Here is a 20237-nt window from a genome sequence, read left to right as displayed (position 1 = left end):
AATATGGACCCATGCCAAGAAACCCGTTTGAACAGACAAAGGCTGACACCGAACCAGACACTGGTAAGCACGACGAGACGACAACCGGTCAAGCAATCGGCAAGCACGAAACCGGTGAAAGGGAACACAATCTAGAGAAGGGTCCGTTTGGGCCGGATACAGATTAACAAGATTGTCTTAAAAAATAAAATAAAATCGAATCAGATCAAATCAAACCCAAATCATGTGATGGCAAAGAGTGAACGGCCACATGCAATGACAAGGAGTGAATGGGCACTTTGAAAAGCCACGTAGTGGGCTATTTATAGCGCATTAAAATGTTGTGGCACTTCATTGTTATTATAGTACACGACGTGCCATGCGCAAGAATCGAGAAAGGCGCCAACATGCAGAAAGAAAACCTCCACCACATGGAGGCCTTCTCATTTCGCGAACAGAGAATTGCAAACGTACACAGGCGATTAAAGATAATCAGACGCGAGCACCTAGAGCCCACTAACGCACCTACCTCACCAGCATCCACTGACTCCGAAGGAGAAATGGACTGCATGGCGCTCTCTAAGGCAACCAAGAAGTGGTTGAAGCAACACGGATTGGAAGGATTCTTGAGGATCATGGAGGCACCACCACACAGAGAGGCGGAAAAGGTTGTCAAAGACATCGACACAAAAGTAATCAGAAAGGAGGCAATCCGTGCCCTGACGGGCCTACCCGAAGGCGGCATCTTCACCATCGACAACCCTACCCCAAAGCAGCTCACGAAATACTTCGGTGAGTACTCTCTCGCCAACAAGGCATATCGCACACAGGGCAGCGAGGATGACTTATTTTGAGAGATTGCTCGTGTACTCCACGAGTTTGGCCATGTGTACCCTCGACCCCTAGCAATGCCTAGGAGCAGAGCCAGTTTAATTATAGCCACATATGAGGGTATAAAGGTGGACTAGTCGGTGTTGATCACCGACGGACTGCGCGTGGCCATCGACTCAATAAGAGGGAAGGATGACAGGAAAATATGGACGGCGGTGACGCAATGGCTCACACTGTTAGCACCACTAGTGGAGCCCATCACGGCGAAGAAGCGAGGGAGATCAACCAAAGGAACCTCCAAAACAGCTTCAAAACGGTAGCAGTTATTTGCTACTAAGACAACCAAAGGGAAGGAGGCCGACACTGGAAAAACGGCGAAAGAGCGGCCTAACCAGGTGGAGACGTAGGAGGAAACACCGGCACGGCCAATAAAGATTACATGGCGCCGACCAGGTCAACAGGAGCCAGATCCCTTGGCAATGAAAATCAATCTTGGGACTCAAGAGGAGGAAACAGGAGAGGAGCCCAACGAGCACCTCCAGCAGCGCGAGAAGAAGAGCACTACAGACCATGCCAGGGAGCAATCGGGTGCAGAGAAGGATAGGACGCTGATACCCCGCACTGAGGGCCTAGAGCCAAGGGTGGAATCGGAACCAGTTCGAACAGAACCGATCACAGAATTCCCTGCGCAGCAGGCTACGCTGGCGGGTCAGGACATAACAAGACTCTTTATTCAGGAACCGGTGATTCAGTTGTCTACACTACCGGCACACCAGGACCAACCAAAGCCGGAACGGCCACAACAGGAGAGCTAGAGAAGGCCCGGTCAAGGATCCGGAGCTTGGAACAAGAATTGGAAATAGCCACGGAAGAATTGGCTAAGATGGTCATAACAGGACCCCAAGAACAAGAACCGGTGGTTCCGGTACATGTAAAGAATAATGAAACACCGACAACTGTACATATGAATACGACCCCGGTGACGGAAACAAGAGCTTGTCGTTCTCAAAGAAGACCTGGCCACATAGGAAGCATTACGGGCCAGGGAAAGAGAATTAAAAATGGCGGCGGAGGAGGAACAATGGAAGACTGCTGACAACCTCCGCCGAGCAAAAGAAAGCCTACGTAAGGGACACCAAGCCTATGACCAGCTTAAGGAAGAGAAAGAAAAATTGTTGCAAGAAAAGGATAAACTCCGAAGGATGGCGGAAACAGAGATAAAGAAGCTCAAAGAAGAGCTTCAATAGCAAAAGGATAGGGAAGACCGAGCTCGCCGCCAAATCAATTAGAAGCTCAAGCAGAAAACAGACGATTTTGACCGCCTGCACCGGGATTATAAACATGTCGAGACGGAATACAAGAAACTCATCACCGACAGCGACCAGCAGCAGGAGAAGATGTTCGAGCTCCAGAATGAAGTGCAATGGGCGGAGACGGCACTAGCAGAAGAACGGGCTGAGAAGGCAAACATACGAACTGAAGCAGCGTAGGAACGCTTGGAACTCCAGATGCAACATCATGTGGAAATGGAACGCGCCACCATGGTCTTACAAAGAGTGCAGACAACCTATCAGAATCAACTAGTGTGCTACAAGGACCAGGAGGTGGTAACTTCAAACCTGATCAAACAGTTGAAAGATGAACGGCAGGCTGCAGAAGACAAATCAAAGATGGTGCTAGAGCAGATCCGGTGCATTGTACAAGCATGGAAGAATCGAACGAAGCGCTTGATTGAAGACAGCTCAGTGTTATGGTGGTCGAAATGGGCGAAGCATGCTGCCAAGCTACAGTTGCCGAGGGCGGACGCAAAAAACTGGCAAATGGAAGGAGATGAGTTCTATAAGCTGGAAAAGGAAGACTTTGTTGTCGTGAAAGATGAATTGGCAGATGACTTTGTAGCGTTGGCTGATGAACAGATAGCAGTGGTCCGGCAACTAGTGGCACAACTGGACAATGATCGACTGGATAACCAAATCCGGTTTGAAAGTTATAAAAAGGAGAGGCTACAGCAAGAAGCAACGAAGAGCGCGGCAACAATCAATCTCAGTGATGAAGAGCCATCGTCGGAGCAAAGGACGGACAGAGGCAAGGCTAGGACAAGCCAACTAGATTTAACTCAGGAGGAGCAGCCAAGGGAGGAATATCCACAACAACTGCCGGCACCGAGAGTCGGACAACAGCTATCAGAGGAGCAACGCCCAGAAGAGGTGGGGACCGCGTAGCAATAGGAGCAACAGCAACAGCAACAGCCAACGGAGCAACAACAACAGCCAACGGAGCAACGGCCACAACCAACGGAGCAGCAGCACGAGGAGCAGCAACAGCAGCAGCAGTCCGATCAGCTTTCCGAAGAACCCTTAGAGCCCCTCAATCAGAGCATTCTGGACATTTTGGACGAGGATTGAAGGCTGGATAATGGGATTCAACGTACAAGGTACTTTCCCATGGGCGTGCCATGTGTTAGCCAGCCGGCAAGGAGTGGAGGACAATCCAGACTGTGAAAGGGCAGGAATTATCGGAAGTTGTTATTAGAATATCACGTTATTAAGTATATTTTGAGAAGTGAACGGACGGACCGGAATCGGTATGCTGATCCGGATCCGGACCGATTCATATCAATGTGCCAATTGGCACCGTTTTGTATGCAGAGACGGTGATCTATAAAAAGGCCCAGTTACATTGTAAATCACAACGGATAATTAATAAAGCTCTATTGTCTTATCTCTGTGTATTGATTACCGTTCTGTGCTAGTTACTTTCTATCTTACGCGTGTATTAAGATTCATGATATGTTTCTTAAGTAGCCGATAAAGGTCTGATCAATCGTTAGTCTAAGTTACCTCGTCGTGACACCCTTTGGTGAAGTGTCTTCCGTAGACACCCTGTGTTAGGCTATTGTCCAGCCCTAGGAGTAACAGCCAATTCATGTAGAAGCCGACAACCAAGCACCTTTAGTGCGCGCATCGGATTTCTGATACATCGGTGGCATGAAGGATCATGGGTTGTTGTATCGGCACGGCATAGCTAAACAGTTAGTGGGCTATACGAATCTTCATTGGGCCGGAAATGCCACAGATCATCAATCGACATCAAGCTTCGCGTTCTCCCTTAGAAGCACCGGGATCGCGATGTCGCGGAAATCCGTGCATACGTGTCGGCTTGGGCGGGACCATGGGGGTCTTGGACTAGGGAATAAAAGAGGGGGAATTCATGTTCTCCCTTAGTAGCACCGGGATCACGTTGTCGCAAAAATCTGTGTGTGCGTGTTGGCTTGGGCGGTACCTGTTGAGAAATCAGTCCCTCCATATGGGATCCAGTTATGAATGAAGAGATCGGGAAACCGGATCGGATGGAAGCCTATTGAGGCTATATTTGTAAATAGCCCTAAGTTCATATAAGTATAAATATGACTTAGGGCAATCACTTTTAGAGAGTTGTCATATTGTTGTATGTGCATAACTGTTGTAAAGAGAGAGAGAGAGAGAGAGATAGAGCGATACTCTGTTGTAACCGCCGGCTGGCGAAGATACAGAGCTCGAGGTCGTTGCCTCCGAATCTCTGATTGTACCTTTCATATATAGTGATAGTTTTGAGTTTGTGGGCTCCCGTGGTTTTTCCCTATTAGGGTTTTCCACGTAAACATCCTGTGTATTCTCTATCGTTGTTTGTGTGTGTACGTGCATTCACTGCCTACTTCCCATTTCTGTGTTTGCTTCTTATAGAAGTGATTCAAGCCTTGGTTGTGGCCGAGCAATATTCCGCTATTCTTTCAATCTAGTATCAGAGCGAACAACATAGGGAATGGAAGATCGTTCGGGGGCATGTTCAAGCTCACCGGCTTTAACTACTCAGTGTGGAAGTCGAAGATGAGGGATGTGTTGGTGGTTAAAGATCTTTGATTGCCGGTTCAGTTTGGGGACAAGAGACCGGATAAGATCGACGCCATAGTGTGGGAGGTGATGCACATGAAGACAATGGCATACATCCCGTGCTTCATCGACATGAGCCTATACAATAACTTCAACGAAGAGAGCAAGGCTCATGAACTCTAGGAGAAGATCAACATCATGTTCCAAAACAAGAATGTCGTTAATCAAGTTTCGGTATTCTAGAAGCTAGTGAGGCTCCGGAACCAAGACGGCTCCAGTATGGCGGAGCACATGAATGTCTTCCAGGGGCTAATACACCAAGCAACTGACGAGAACTACACGTTCCTTATGCGCAACACTCAGCCACAACCGAGCTTAGAATCATACACAAAAAACAGGAATGAATGCACGACACAATGAAGAGAAGAGTACACAAGATGTTTACGTGGAAAACCCAAACTAGGGAAAAACCACGGCAGCCCACAGGCTGCAAACTATCACTATGTTACAGTGTACAACAGTAAAGCACCGAGGCAACAACCTCGAGCTTTCTATCTTCGCCACAGGCGGCGGTTACAACAGAGGCAACGACCTCTTCCTCTCTCTCTCTCTCTGTACACAGTTACGCGCTCTAATCTCTCACGCCAACAAGAACGCCAACAACTATTACATAAAAGTTTGCCCTAAGTCATATTTATACTAATACGACTTTTCGGCTATTTACAAATATAGCCTCGATGGACTCTCAGAAACATATTTACGAATATGTCTCTTCATCCGGTGAGCACTCCTCACCGGGTCTTCACCATCCGGCTCTCCGTAGTCGGGTACTCCTCATCCGGTTCTCATCGGGTCTGCACCATCCGGCTCTCCGTAGCCGGGTACTCCTCATCCAGTTCTCACCGGGTCTGCACCATCCGGCTCTCCGTAGTTGGGTACTCCTCATCCGGTGCTCACCGGATCTGCACCATCCGGCTCTCCGTAGCCGGGTACTCCTCATCTGGTTCTCACCGGGTCTGCACCATCCGGCTCTCCGTAGCCGGGTACTCCTCATCCGGTTTTGGTCTCGGCCTATCACCCTCGGCCGAGTTTGCTCATCAACACTGTTCTTCTCCCTTCCCATCCGGAGGGACCTGTCTCCCAACAGCAACCTCATTGTAAGTACCTCTCGCCGATGAGGTACTCACAGTGCTCCTGCTCGGTTCCCTCCCGAATAGCTAGGAGACGTTAGTTGTCATGTTGGGCAACACCAACCGGAAGGAAAACAGTTGTCCCTAGCAAGGGTAAAGTCAAGTTTTCTAGATGAAGAAGCTCGCCGGAAGGACCAGGAGTTCGGAACTGATCTGAAAGCCTTGGTCACGGAAGATGATCACAATCGGGGAAGAGGCAGGTATCAGTGTCCCCAAAATCGGGACAAGTCAGGGACGAGGTCGAAGTCAAGGGGGAGGCCTACTTGCTTTTATTGCAGGAATCTGGGATACTTCTAAAAGAACTATCAGCATTTTCGGAAAGAGAAAGAAACCAACACTACCGATTCAAAGAAGGGTTCGGACCGGAAAGGGTCGGATCGGAAGGGAATGTCGGCAATCGCGACAAGTGAAGAGGAACTAATGCTCATTACCGAGGAGAATGAGTTAAACCTTGTCGGCGATGAGACAAGGCCGCCTTCAGATGCAACACTTCCCAAGTCGCTGCATCGATCTTTTCTGGTCTTTTATCTCCGAACTACATCGGCAGCCAAAGGTTTTTGCACACGAGCATATCTCTCATCTTCGACTTCCACACTAATTAGTTGGCATCGGTTAGCTTAAACATGCCGCCGAATGAGTCTTCCATCACTCTGATACCACTTTGTTAGGAATTGACCGGCCACAACCGATTACACATTCGTATTCATGTGCAGAAACCAAGAACTAGTACACAGACAAAAAAACGTGAAGACATAGAGACCCCGATATTTTACGTGCAAAACCCGGAATGGGAAAAAACCACGGGGGTCCACAAACCCGGAGAAAACATATCACTATCGTAAAGAGGAATGACAAATACAGAACTTGGAGGCAACAACCTCAAGTTCTCCTTCGTCTGACAAACAGCTACAGAGTTACACTCCCACTCTCTCACTCACGGTTACAGAGGCAACTACCTTGTTCTAACTTTTCAATAATGATCAACTACTGTTTACTAAAGTTTTCCCTAGTTGCTTATAAACAAAAGAAACTTTCTAGCTATTTACAAGTATAGCCCCCAAGAGGCATTTTAGACTATTTACAATTATAGTCTTCCAAATCGATTTCGATTTCAATGTTGATTTTGATTTTGATTTCGGCATCGGTCGAATTACCCTTATGTCCTCAATTTCGGTTTCGGCCTCGGCCGAGTTACTCACCAAATCGGTTCTTCTCTTCCCATCCAAAGGGACTTATTTCCCAACATTCATAGCCACCTCTAACTCCTTCGACTCAATGTCGTTGTCCATGGCTATGTCCTGTCACGTGCATCACCTCCCATCTTCGCTTCCTCGTCGCTACCTTCCGTCTCTTGGATGTCACGTTGTTTCTCAGACGCAATTGCACAAAGCTCTGGAACAAGTGTAGAGGATTCCGTACGCCTTTGGTCGATCTCCTCTGAAATATTCGTCCTCCCTTGAAGTGGCATTCACCATCCTCGAGTCATCGGCCTCATCCTTGGCCATCGTTTCTCCACAAGATGAGAAGATGGAGTGTTCCACACCTTCTCCCGTCATACTATCGCACCGAACCTTGGCCGTCATATCAATCGCATCATTAATCCCCGTTTTTTGGGAGGTCTCTTCTTTGTCGATCATCATTTGCCTCAAATTTGGCTCCAATTTAAGCTTATCTTTAACCTCGACGTGCACCTTTATATTCTCAAATGCTTCTCTCATTAAGGCTTCTATGTTGAGTGTCATCGAATTTGCCCTCTTTGAGCTCTCTTCCTTCGGTGGTGGCGTGTTGCCACATCTTATCCTCCTTTGATTGTCCCTCATGGACAGTGACATTGTCGACAAGATTCCCATCTTCCTCTTGACATGTCGTTGGCATACCCTTTTCACTTCGGCCCAATTTTTGGTGAGGTCAGTCGCACCATCGCCATCCTCGAGTTGGACTCCAATGGCCTTCCTTTCATTCCAATCAATCGACTTTACAAACATTAAGACTATATTCGCCCCCACCAATCCTTGATCCTACTCCAAGAGTTGAGCAAAGTGACACTCAAACTCAACGAATGCATGCATAGCACTCTGGTGGATCTTCGTCGTATAGACCTCATCCCTTCGACTCTTCATAACCATATGCCTCTCGTAAATCTTCTTCGAAGGACACCCATGAATCATGAGCTTTTTGACGCTCTTTCATCTCTTCGTAGATTGGTTCGGCCACCACTTGAGAAAAGTACTCCAGCCTCATTGCTTCGTTCACATCTCTCGAATCCATCTCGGCATTGTAGGCCTTTACAAAATTTTGCACTTCACCCCCATGGAATCATCCGACTCACTGAGCACACTCTCGATGGCTTGTTGGGTCGCATCTCGTCTTTTCCCTTTTCTTGAAAATTCTATCATCGTCTTTGACATTGCCTCCATGAGATATTCTTCGTCCAGCTTCATCCTCCCCTACCTTTCTTCTTGTCGGGTTCACCAAATGATGTCACGAATATTCATGCGCAATCGTGCTTTGCTTGAGCGGGACCACCGGGGTCTTGGACCGGGGAGGACGTTCACAAATTTGTCCATACATACGAGGAACTGGTTGTGGCCGATTACGATCCCGACACAACCCTCCAAACAACTCAACATCGAGAGGTTGAATTGCAAACACAATTCAACACAACCTTGCAAGCAAAAGAGGCAGTTCACCAAAGCCCTGAAGCATAGGAGGCATAGGCAGCAGAACGCCTAAACAAGCAACAACAAAATACGGAACAGGCCCTGCATGCTAAAGAGGAAGAGCATACCACAATCTTGCGGGCTCACACCGACTGAATGGCAGGTGCCATAAAGATAGTTGAAGTCGTCTTTCAACAATCGCTGCAAGATACAATCGTCGCTCATAAGGAGGCCCTCCAGGATGCCCAGAAGAGATACGAGAAACTAGAGACAGAGAACGACATATTGGTGGCCAAATTCAACAAATTTCACCAGTAGTTGCTCGACCTCTGAATCCATGATCGGCTACAACGTGACAAAATGGCAAGGTATCGTCAGGAACTCCACACCATCGAACAAGCAGAGCATGAGCTAGCACACCAACTCAAGGTTGAACATGCTTACTACACCGTCCAAGTCAATGCAATGTGAGCTCAAATGGAGGAGATGTACGCTCAACACACCAGATTTGAAAGAGACTTGCAGGAATGCTGAGTGAAGAGTGAGATGGACAAAACACGAATTAAAGCTCTAATCTTCAAACACCGGCAATGATTGTACTCCTTAGTTACCGATGCCCTCTCCAAAGGCTGGAACACGTGGTCGGCACAAGCAACCGAATTGCAAATTTTTTGGACCGACCACGACAATCGACAAAAAGAGGGTCATGGATTTTTCAAGTTGGACAAAAGCAGCGTCCAAATGCTCCAAGAAGACCTGAGAAAGCAAATCGCCTCTCTCACCCAGACCCATAGCGAGGCAATCAAAAAATTACTACAGGAATTCGAGGACAAGCAATTGCAAGTCGCACTCACCGACATACCCTCTCCACTTCAGTCCAATCCTCCGTGAGGCCATTTGCTCCATCATCGTCTTTGAGTTCAAGTCCAATGGCCATCCTTTCCTTCCAGTTGATCAACTTCACGAATAATAGGACCTTATCCACCCCCACCAATATTTGATCCGGCTCTGAGAGTTATGCAAAACGACGCTCGAACTCTAAGAATGCTTGCATTGCACTTTGGTGGGTCTTCGCCATTGGTTGAACTCGCACCGACCTCTCCCCTTCGGTCTCTCATACCTGCATTCCTCCAATAGAGCTTCCTCAAAGGACTCCCATGACTCATGAGCTTCTCGAAGCTCTTGGACCTCTTTGTGTATCAATATGGCCACCACCCAGCAAAAATACTATAGCCTTGTTGCTTTGTCCACGCCCCCCTTCGTCATCTCGGCATTTTAAGCTCTCAAAAAATTTGGAACCTCGTCCCCGTTGAAACGGCCAACTCGTTTGACCACGCTCTTGATGGCTTATTGAGCCGCATCTCGTCTTTCTTTTCTCCTTACGAAATCTATTACTATCCTCGCCATTACTTCCGTGAAGTCTTTCCTTCCATCCTCGTCCTCCCTTGCCGTCCGTTCACATCAAGTTCATCAAAGATGTCACGGAAATCCGTGCATGCGTGTCGGCTTGGGCAGGACCACAGAGGTATTGGACTCGAGAGTAAAAGAGTGGGAATGGGAGCTTAACCTTTACGAGCTTCCGAGCACAAAGGGGGAAGCATACTGTGCGAGGGATTAACACGACAAGAACTAGACCAAGACAAGGTTCATCAAACAAACTCCATTATAAGGCATGAAAGCCACGATATGATTTACAATCACGGCCATATAGGCCGGACTCAAGCACAACTAGAAGAAAATCGAACCGAATACGAAGAAGAACTAAACCCTAATCAAGAGAAAAGAAAATGATAGAAAGGGGAACCTAGAACCAAAACCCTAAAACGAAATAAGGATAAGATGAAGAAGAAGAAAAGAAACCCTAACGATCTACCTCAAAACGACAAAATGGCGACCTCTCAATGGTGCCTCCTCATCCCCTTTTATAGTGGAAAAGGGTGAGGTTATTACAAAATGAGTGGCCAAATATTCTACTCTTTTCAAAGAGGGATATTTGCCTTGATTTTAGGAGAGATTGATGGGGCCTTAAATCCCTCTCCTCCGATTTTCACACACACCACCATGCCTACTACTTATTACACCCTTACATTTGGTGCCATAGGGTATTTCACCATCTTGAAAGTGTTAATATATGTTTCATCTTTTGTAGTAATGTGAAATTTAGTTCAACCTTTTTTTAATCGTACATTTGTATTCTTTGACATTATCTTTCAAGATGTAATTTCCAATTAGGTCCTACAGGTAATGCGATTATGTAACATACATTTCCTTTTTGGGTGGTAATTTGATGTTGAGTTGTGCTCTATATTGTTGAGTACTTACTTTTCACTAGGGGGGAAAATAAATTTATAAACAACTTGACAATGTGTATATGTAGAATATTGATAATACAAACAAACACAAGGCCCAGTTTCTCTCAATTGAGCTTGGTGATGAGGTTAGGGTTGTCATGAGTTAATTATTCAAGTTTCTAAGGGTTGTGCCACTCGCATTGGCTACGGAACCCTTCCAGTTACTTGTTGTACAGCTGCTTTCATACCTTCTTTATCAAGTGTGGTCTTTACTTGAACCTCTTGTACCTTTACAATAACAATTTAAAGGTTATTTTATGATTCCAAGATGCGATTTCCAGAGGCCCTATGGACTGCAAAAACATATATTGAATTTAACGCAAACCTGACGACCAGCTCGTGCTAAGAGAGTGAAACTTCCATGTTCTCCAGGAGCCTGTTATCAAAGTTGGAGCTCATAATGAAAAATAGACTCGATATATGCATTTACCTCATTTAGAGGTAACAGTTGCAAAAATATGTAATGCTTACGTTCGATAACCATAACTCGAGATCTTGAGAAACAACACGCTTTTCAATCGCCTTTCTCCCCAAGGTAACCTCGATAATCCTAGCCATGTGTAAGTATGAGAAGATGAGGTGAATATCATGCACACCCATATTGAGCATGATAAATGCAGGAAATAATGGTTTTGTATATACATTCATAAAAACGAGTGTGAAGCGCAGTTTTTACCCAATGGTCACACAGATATAATTCAAACCAACCTTGTAATGGTTATTGAGCTTTCAATTTCATTTTTATTTATGCTGTCATTGCTAACCAATGGTTGTCTTGCTTAGTCTATCATTGTTCATTTTGAATGAGTGTTTCTATGGCTTTCTCTTAGAAGTGAATTCTTTATCATCATGTCAATAGTGCAAGAAACATCTTTTAATCCTTCAAATTTTAGGATAAAACCTTTTTTCAGTTTTTCATTTATGTCTAATGCGTTCTTTCAATGGTTGTCTTGCTTAGTCTATCTTTGTTCATTTTGAATGAGAGTTTCTATGGCTTTCTGTTACATGTGAAAATTCTTCGTCAGCATGTCAAAGTCCAAGAAACATATTTTAATCCTTCAAATTTTAAGATAAAATCCTTTTTCAGTTATTCATTCATGCCTAATGTGTTCTTTACATAAACCAAGAACAATAGACTTTATATACAACTATGAACGACATAATCCTGCCATCTTGTTTCATCTATCTACATTTTTTATGTAAATTTCCAACTAATAATTGAGTAGACAATTTCGGTTTTCAGTTTACTGTTGCAAAGGCAAATAGTTTTTTGATGCAATAGTTATGTTGATCATCTTTCCATTTTCAAATACCTGTTGCATTTTCACATGTCATTTTTGTCTATATTAATATTACCAAAATCCTAGTTGAGAGGCATCCCACTGGTTCTACACAAATCAATTTCCAACAAAAAGATTAAAAGCAACAAATTTGTTTACGCACCCATCTTCTTGGAGTAGTTCTTGGCAAATCTCATCTAAGCCTGGCAATGACTCATTTAAGCTGTTATCATCCTCACTATTGACCACGCCATCAATCAGATCTTCCTGGTATGATCGTTTTGCTTAAAACACAAAATAACAACAGAAAAGTAAAATATGGAAAAACAAGTTTTGCATTGGATTTATATTGTTGTATATATATATAGGCACAAAACACAAATGAAATTATTTATTTATTTTTACTTGTGGCATGAGCGTGTCTAGTGTTTCTAAGAGCGGATCGGTTTGTAATTGTTTGATCGACAATGCTAATCTCATCCTATCCCTGCAGTACAAATTCAGAGTCAAGTTAAAAACAAGATTGAGACATGACTGCCTGAACTCTAACAAAGACTTGATTCATTGAATTCCATCTCAATCAACACTCCAAGCAGGGCTGGGAACATATAAAAAATGAAACACATAAACGGTCTAGACAAAAATACATGATTTGAATAAGGGAACTTACAAATCTATGCCTGTTACTTTAACTTGCACACTTTGACCTTCTTGAACGACATCTCGTGGATCATAGATCCGATCCCAAGACAATTCAGACACATGGACGAGACCTGTAACTGGATATGAACCTAACAAGAGAATCCAAGAGAAATATATATGTATATGCACAAGACAGTTTGTTAGAATGTGAGTTGAAAGAAGTTATCATGGATAGCTATCAAGAAAAAAAACAGGTATTTGATTGATTGTTGGGCAAAACAAAGGAGAAAAAATTAAACCAAAAAAGTTAAACATCTTTCAAGAAATTTCTATACCAAAAAATTAAATAAAGAAATTCAGTATGCTTTTGACAATGTCACGAGCGGTTGTTCTAGTACTATAAACTTAAAAACTTGATGAAAGATGTAATAGAATTCATATACATATATATATATGGTTGTTCTAGTGCTAGACAATGTCATGAGCAGTTGTTCTAGTACTAAAATAGATAGTTATTTTTTCCACTTAGAAACTTAATGAAAGATGTAGTAGAATTCATATACTTATATATATACGAACCATCTGGGAAACGGAGGTCTACAAAAGCACCAAAGTCTGTGACATAGTTCACTTTTCCTTCGAAGACATCCCCTTCTTTCAACTGTTTTACACTTTGGAGCCATATTGCTTTCTTCTCTGAAACCACTAATCTTTTCTCATCTTTGCTCGCTTCTATTACCTGTCACACAATGTTAGGCCTTCATATTTTCTCAACAAAATTTTAAAAGTAAACTATAAAAGCTAAGAACTTACTTTGACTAGAAGTGTTTGCCCTATCAATCTCTTGCCCACATCAGCAATGGTCTTTCCATCTGCAGAAAAATATTCGAAGTATGATCAACACCACAAAACTTTACCATTATTTATTTTATCCTTTTGCCCTTTACAATAGATGTGACAGTGTAAACCACCAAGCCAACAACCAGAGAGAGAAAGGAGAGGGAGTGTCAGTGTGTGTGTAGATTTATGACCTAGAAAAGCATGCATATATCATTAGTTTCTAAAGAATATTCAGCAATTGTGAAAATAGCATATGCAATGGTACCAATGTTTTTAGTGCTATCTGTAGTACAAAACGATTAAACAATATTATAATAACCTGATGTAATAACATTGTACTCCGTTATATTACATGTGTGGCCGATAGACCAAAGAATTTACACTTCCATGACACTAGACCAATTAATTGTAGGATGCATAGCATCATACCAGAGTGCAAGTACTGACAATTAATTCCTGGGCATGGAGTAGAACAACAACCGATGAAGATTCTTATTAGTCAATCAGTTACCTCTTGTTGGGAACAAGATAATGGAGTTTGTGTGCACAGACATTCACTAAAAACAAAATCTCCTTACCATTGATAAAAACATCAAATTTGGTCTTTTTTGAGTGTACATTTTGAGTTTCTCACTAAATATGCAAATGCAAGCATGGATGCATTCTTAGACAGCAATTGAAACAACTGAAGGGGTATTATGAGAGCAGTCATTGTTTCGTGGTCACACCCCCATTTTGGACGAACGTAACATATTCTACTATAGCATCAACAATCATTAAGGCTACAACATCTTCTATGCTTCATGATTAAGGAGCTTCATTATCAGTCCCATGTCAATGTTACAGTCTCTTAGCTTATATTTATATTGTTATGTATAAGCTTGCTATACAGGATTTTATCTTATCCCTTTTTGTCTATGCTTGCTACTTCAATTTCAGAGCTTCTATGATCTTTAATGAGAGTTTTGACATTTCAGATCCCTTTTAAATGCCAACACAAACTATGTTTTATGTACATTGTCTACTACATTCCATGCCTTTTGAGAAAAGATAGGCGGTCTGATCTAAACCCCATAAATTCTATTTTATAATACATCTCATCTAAACTCCATAGATTCTATTTTATAATACCACTCCCCTACTTTTTGCTTTGTGGTGTGGCATGCCTGTGCCTGTGCCTGTTTCTGTTCCCATTCCCTGATCCTGCTCCTTGATGACTATGGTAATATCATTGTGGTCTGGTATGATGCTGTATATGTGGCCAACATGAATCAGACTGGGGTATACACAGCATTGTTCTAGGGCGGTAAAATTTGTCTACCAAATTTGATATTTGCAAAAGTTTTTACTCATAGATAAGATGGTTTTTCATTCTAACTCTCACTCTAAACAAGCACATACAGGAAACCAACCTTCTGGAGACCGATTGCTTCCTATTTGAGAGAAGGGCAGAAATCCAGCAATTGATCCAAACCGCACTATCAGACCTCCATTGTTGCATCCTTCAACTTTTACATTTTCCAAGGCACCAGATTCTTGCAATCTAAGGACTTTTTCCCAGTCCTCATCTCTCTAATCCTTCAAAAGACTCTCATGTGAGTGTTGAATGCCGAGCACACTTTTGAATCTACTTAAATAAGCATGAATGAATCAAATTAAGCATGTAACAAAGATGCACCACACATGACCACTCTCTCTGTTTTTTTATTCATTCTTGCAGACCTTGCAGACAATATTTGAAATCAAGAAAATTCAGTTTCAATCCTCATCCATATGAATTTTATGAAATACCCTGAATTAAAGATATAGAATCACATTTTCTTTTGCAGGGTATTTCTAAATCTCAATGTCAAGAGAAAATAACACTTTTATTTCCCAAGACAACAATAATAGAATTAGAGTTTTTGAACTTCCAAGTATGAACTGCTTATATTTCTTTACAAGAAAAAATAGCTTTCCCACAATACACAAGCCAACATGAGAAAAAATTAAAATTTCCCCAAGAATGAAGATCAAATTGTGGCTACTTGTTGATGGTTTTTTTAATGAAGCAATGGTATGTACAAAATCGTATATTATGTGTACAAAAAAAAGAGATCCAGTCTACAAGACCAGATGTGGTAGCAATGAGAGAGGATTAGTGCTGCCATGTCGTTTTTAACTGACAAGCAACAAAGTTTAATCTGATCCTGAAAAAAATTGGAACCCAGACATACAAACAAATTGATGGATGATCCGAAGACACCAGGAAAAAATGATGGATATGAAAACTTTGATGAGGATCGCATGCATTAGAACCATTGGAACATTTCGGCCACATAAGCACCCTCTTGTGATAATCATTTCTTGTAAGATAAACAGTATTGCCTTAAGTGCTTCCTTGGCATGACACTTCTCAAACTGATCCTAGAGGAATTCTCCTACTCGATTGGTCTTTGACATTCATTTTCTCAGGAATTATACCCACATCATCTATTAGAGTCATCGTCTGTCAAAATGAAGTAGGATGATCCTCCAAAACACTTTGGCCTTCCATCTTTCTAAAGATGATTGGCATGGATCATTTGTAGCTGACTATTGACACTAAATCTAAACCCTTGCAGAAAACGATTTATGATGTTCCTTTTTTGTAAAAGCCAAACATTTCCTCCCACGCATCAAATTAATGCCAGAAAGACTTCACTGAGCCATTCTCCCAAGCCTTTCTTATACATCAACTCAAGCATTGAGAATTTTAAGTGACTGAACTATTGAATTATTGATACCACATCTCTATACTCTACCGATTAAGAATGCATCATTCAGTTTCTTGGCCCTAGTTCTGCTCATCTAACTCCAACTTTAAACCAGACAATCCAATGTCTGAATTGTTATCCAATTTGTTCAGAAAAATGATCTTTTGAGAGCTAAATCTGAATACCCAAACCACCATGGATTGCTCCAGCCCATACAATTCTGCTGCAAGTGTTGCAAGCTCATTCGAATTTCCTTTCCAGCCCTCCCATTCACCTTATACTATTTACTTTGCCCTGATTTTGCTGAAAGTAACCTTGGACAAAAACTTCTAGCCTGTCTTCACTGTGACTATGTAAAATATACAACATCTTTTATATGCTAGAATCTTATCTCTTGATTTGACAATAGGATCCGGGATTCATCAATCTGAACCATCCACGTCTTTCTTTCTTCTTCTAGATATATTATCTCTCCCTCAGAATTACTGAGTGGTTTTAATTCTGAGGAAAGTATAATAGAGGGCTATATACAATGGCTGAAGCAAAACTATATCACTGGGAGGCACCATGCCAATTACATCCTCCAGATCTACTCCCTCAATTTTACCATTTGAGTTTAAAAAAAAAAATTGTTCAAGCAGATCTAGATCTCCACTCATCCTTCAACCAGTAGTTCCTATACCATCATTCAATCTTTCTGAAACGAAATAGTTGTTCAGTAATTCCAGAATGATGTAATTTTTTATTTGTTACCTTCCCAAAATCCACCAAATTTGTCAAAACTGACCCCCTCTATTCTAGAGTCCAAACATGCACCTTTTCATTATCCAGTGTACTCGATTCCTCAAATGTCTCACCGGAATATTTTGTGGGCACCATCTTAGGTGTGAAACTTTCCATATTCACAACAATAAACAAATATAGAAACTTGTTTCATATCTGCCTTTTGAGATATAGATCTTTTGATACAAGAGCATCAATGTCATTTTCTCTGATTCCTACCACACGCCCACTTTTGCACTTATTATCTTATTATTAGATCAATAATGGGAAACCTCAATATGGTTTGAAAATCTAGTTTATCTTCCTTAAGACTAGAAGCATACTCAACATGGCTCATTAAAACCTGACATATAATGTATCTTTTTACCTAGAAAACAATACGAGGATTATAGCATCCAAAAGACATTGCACTTATTTAAAGAGGTCAATTTTCACATATTTATTTAGCCTCATTGCTGTTACTCATGCTACGAGTCAATCGCAGGCTACACAAGTGGGATCTCAACCAAGACACTGCAAAGGGGTTAAAATGAATCAGGCAATAGCAATTTTGTCATGCACATAGACCCCCGCGTTGTGGAAGAGAACCTCACCATCTTTTTCATTCACATAAAAAGACCATTATCTCCCACCATCACAGGTGTTTCCTTCACTTCAGCAGTTTCTCCATTTTGGATCATCCCATGCTGGAGAGAGACCGAGAGAATTACAATCTAACTGGCTTAAGCATCTTATATGTATAAATAACAGGATTCTTTAGTCGCTTCTATTTATTTTTCGTGCATAAAAACTTGGTTTATATGTAGAGGAAGACAGAAAATGCTAAGAGAAGAGGTCTAAAGGAGATAGTCACAAAGAGGGGGAAAAAAATCCGAAAACCCAAAATAAGAAAGTAGACAATATTTATTATATGTATGGAAAGACAGAAAATGCTCACCGGAGAAGTATAGCTAGTGCTCTCAGATCCATTAACAATATCCACTTTCGGATGGAGATCATCTACACTGATTCCGTTCGCCGTGGCTCTCAGAGATAGGAGATCGAATCTTTTCACATATGTCTTCTTCGTCTGCAGAGAAGAAATGAAAGAAACTCTAAATTTAGGGTGAGTTCTGATCGCCCAACACGATGAAACACAAGCATTTTGTGTGGGCAGTGAAGAGATCATCATCAACATATAATCTGTATAGTGATGGCAAACCCACATGGATTTAATTATTTAGTTTGGTTATGTTTGGGGAGGGGGGGGGAGGGGAATCAGGATCCTGAAGATGCAGAAGAAGATGCAGAAGATGCAAGTGATACTAAATACAATTAATTAATTCATTGGATTTTCTTCTCTCTTTATTTGTTGGGTTCAAAGAAGAAGAAGAAGAAGAAGAAGAAGAAGAAGAAGGAGCCAAAGGATTGATGATAAATGAATAAAAACAAATAAGGATATTCGTTTGATGATAATATATTAAATCAAATGAACTTGTGCATGCATGGTAGTTAAGTGTGCCACACCATGCACAAGCACAAGACTCTGGGAAATACAGAAAGAAATCACACCACCATGTCATATGAATGTGTGCCCCCGCCCGTTCTCGTTCTCGTTCTCGTTCTCATTCTCGTACATGTGTTAGAGCATGCAGATTGTCATGTCATGAGCGTATCATTCTTGTCCCCAACGCCTGTCTTGTGGATTCTCGGCTCAGATCTTCGTTTGTTTGTATGCCATGATCTGAACTATGAATGGAAAAAAAAAACCCCCGCTTTACCTTTGAGCTTTAAAAGGAGTGGCCATCCATGGGATATGGACCCACGTGTTGCCCAGTTATGATTCTTGCTCCAACTTGGGTGAGAAGTCCTTTCGAAACAAAGATTCAAAAGCGCTAGAGAGGTGTGAACCTCGTGTCTGTGTATCATGTCATGTTCCCCATGATCAAATGTGTGAAAGCATTAAGGAATGACTTGTTGACAAGATCGTGGTTTTTTTTGTACATGCTTTTTCCACCGTTTTGTTGCCCCTCTTGAGACGTACAAAACAAGTTGTGAATGTAATGGCCATCCTCACGTTGCAAGGATGGCGCACGTACCACACATAAATATAACTAACTAACTCACTACTTTGAACAGAGATGACATATATGGTCACGATGTCAAATGTTGATTGCCAATAGGGTCACACATTCAATCACATGACAGTGGCGATAACAACAATGAAGTGTCACGAAGGTAGCAATAGGAAGACTATCACCACCTAAACACACAAGTGATAATGGTAATACATGATATCACCAATTGAAGCGGATGATAGTGTAAGAACGTCATTCTCAATAATAACTAATGGTTTTGGACAACATGGGGCATGCCACCTTTTGTGGTGGAGAATGCCACCAATGATGGATGATCACCATCATAAAGGTGAGCATTATGTGGTCATCAGACTACATATGAATCGCTATGACATTCTAGATGTCATCATTGATAGAGGCCAATGTCATAAACAAGTTGATGTGTCAATGCCTTAACCCTACCACACAAGTTAAGTTAGTTGCAAAAGGGCGGACACATCTCAATATGACCTCATTAAGGATATATTAGCCTATGTGAAGGCCACCAATTCCACATCTAAGCACCAGAGTTAACGGTACATCTTCTTTGAATCTAGGATTGCTTAAACCTTGTGATCATCTCAAATTCAGAAATCCATATGGAATGGTCGAATATGTTCTTGATGATGAAGTGTGGATGCATAGTATGGCTCCAAAAGCAACATTTGGAAGAAATCATGGATTCATAAATGTTCTAGAAGGGCTATTCAGAAAGGTACTTGATCAATTTTGTCCACGATGCCGAAAGGGCCCAAATGTTTGTATTCAAACTTCAAGGCATAAAGATATGTCATTGCAATGTGATGACATAAAAGCCAAACTTGAAACAGGAGTTGTGCTTTCCTTGGGCATGGGTAAGCTCAAGCAACATTTCAAGATATACGCGTGTTCTTCCACTAAGGGATTTGTTGAGCTAGGGGGAATACCACACCAAATCATGGATGTAAACCATAATTAGCATAGAAGGGTCTTTGTTTATTT

At 42.1% G+C, this 20237-nt stretch overlaps 1 protein-coding gene across 1 annotated transcript; it reads right to left on the bottom strand.

Annotated features, from left to right (window-relative positions):
- Positions 1-10858: 10858 nt before the first annotated feature.
- On the bottom strand, positions 10859-18404 carry LOC147855326 (uncharacterized). The gene is made up of 10 exons (XM_087330630.1): positions 18098-18404; positions 15055-15214; positions 13616-13674; positions 13382-13541; positions 12831-12951; positions 12566-12647; positions 12324-12427; positions 11352-11430; positions 11206-11256; positions 10859-11108 (listed from the first exon to the last, which is right to left on the bottom strand). Exons 1-10 carry the CDS (start codon positions 18365-18367, stop codon positions 11025-11027), a joined length of 1170 nt encoding a protein of 389 aa, XP_087186756.1. The 5' UTR covers positions 18368-18404; the 3' UTR covers positions 10859-11024.
- Positions 18405-20237: the final 1833 nt, after the last annotated feature.

The sequence above is a fragment of the Azolla caroliniana genome, unplaced genomic scaffold (assembly GCF_043228905.1).
Source record: "Azolla caroliniana isolate FFs.n. ecotype wild unplaced genomic scaffold, voAzoCaro1.0.p SCAF_14, whole genome shotgun sequence".
Taxonomy (NCBI): domain Eukaryota; kingdom Viridiplantae; phylum Streptophyta; class Polypodiopsida; order Salviniales; family Salviniaceae; genus Azolla; species Azolla caroliniana.
The sequence above is the reverse complement of the archived record's forward strand: the minus strand, read 5'-3'. Positions and strand labels throughout refer to the sequence as shown.